The sequence below is a fragment of the Aplysia californica genome, unplaced genomic scaffold (genome assembly GCF_000002075.1).
Source record: "Aplysia californica isolate F4 #8 unplaced genomic scaffold, AplCal3.0 scaffold00180, whole genome shotgun sequence".
NCBI classification, from domain to species: domain Eukaryota; kingdom Metazoa; phylum Mollusca; class Gastropoda; order Aplysiida; family Aplysiidae; genus Aplysia; species Aplysia californica.
The window spans coordinates 224108-225305 of NW_004797450.1; the positions used below are offsets into that span (position 1 = coordinate 224108).

General features: G+C 38.1%; 1 protein-coding gene across 1 annotated transcript in view; it reads right to left on the bottom strand.

The window, feature by feature from the left end:
- Nucleotides 1-1198, bottom strand: part of LOC101862270 (MPN domain-containing protein) — a gene marked incomplete in the record, with an annotated part of 25308 nt that overhangs the window by 2531 nt on the left and 21579 nt on the right. The window contains 1 exon segment of the mRNA XM_005098362.3: nt 854-946. Coding sequence (XP_005098419.2) covers nt 854-946 — 93 coding nt within the window.

Below are 1198 nucleotides of genomic sequence, written 5' to 3' on the forward strand. Positions count from 1 at the left end.
TATGCATTCCTACTGTCAGCACTGATTTTCAGCTGAGCTTGTTACCCAGGGCAGCAGCCTAATGTCTCAGTGTTAATGGATGCGTGGTCTAGATCTAGTGCATTCGTGGCATATTTCGGACACCCGTCTTAGAATGTCACTTTTCTTATTCCCCATTTCCTCCCATCTTACTCATCATTCCAAATAACTTGTAAATTTAAGTGAAAAAGCTTTTTAAAGCTATTTTGAAGATAATGTTTTATGAGAGCAAGGGGCCGCCCGCAAGCCTAGACCTGTGTTTATCGATCGCTTGCAAGCCTAGCACTAGTAGCAGCAAAATAAAACTAGCAAATTTGGTCCCGATATGCATGTATTTTATTATATACGAAATTAAGCTGTGCTTGTGGCTAAAACTCTGTATTCTAGAGAAGAATTAGAGTGAGGTTATTAGCGTGATATACATGTAACGTCATATAGCAACCAGGAGCGGCAAATTTTGTCAATTTCCGTGACGTATGGCATTGCGCTTAAATTACGTATTTTCAACACGTACTACAAACGTCATAAGACAACGAAGGGGTTAAAAAAAGAAAAGAAGAGACCAGCACAACAGCTCTCCATGGAGCAAATTCATCAACATAACCAGAAAGAGATGAAGTACCTCACAACCCACCTCATTAATGCAGACAACACATCTCCATCCCTTGTCAACTATTCTCATCGCACAAAATTCACAACTTATGCATATATTTCAATAGTTTCTTAAATTACCACAGTTATAAACAAATCCGTTTTGTATTTAGGGTTCATAGTAGCCATCATAAAGAATAAAGAGCAGAAAAAAAAGCAATCCTGGTCGTAATCATCAACTCACCCGAATCTTTTCCACAAAGGTGATAGCTTCCTTCCATTGTTCCCGCAGTATCAGTTTGTCCTGGGCGCCACTGTAGTACTCCGACAAATGTTTCTGCAAACACACAAAGCATAAATATTTAAATTTACTACTGCATAGTCGATTTTGCTTTAAGCTGATATCAAACAGAACAAACACTTCAAAGAGACATTACTTTTGAGCAGTCTCTCCACATTTAACTATCTGAAATAGTCTTTCCAATATGGCTGTACGTAAAGGCCGTTGTTATTTGAAAAAGAAAACGAAAAATTAAAAACATCTCTTGTGCCCTTCAGGTTAGCCCGCAAAAGACAAAAGCAAAAAAGA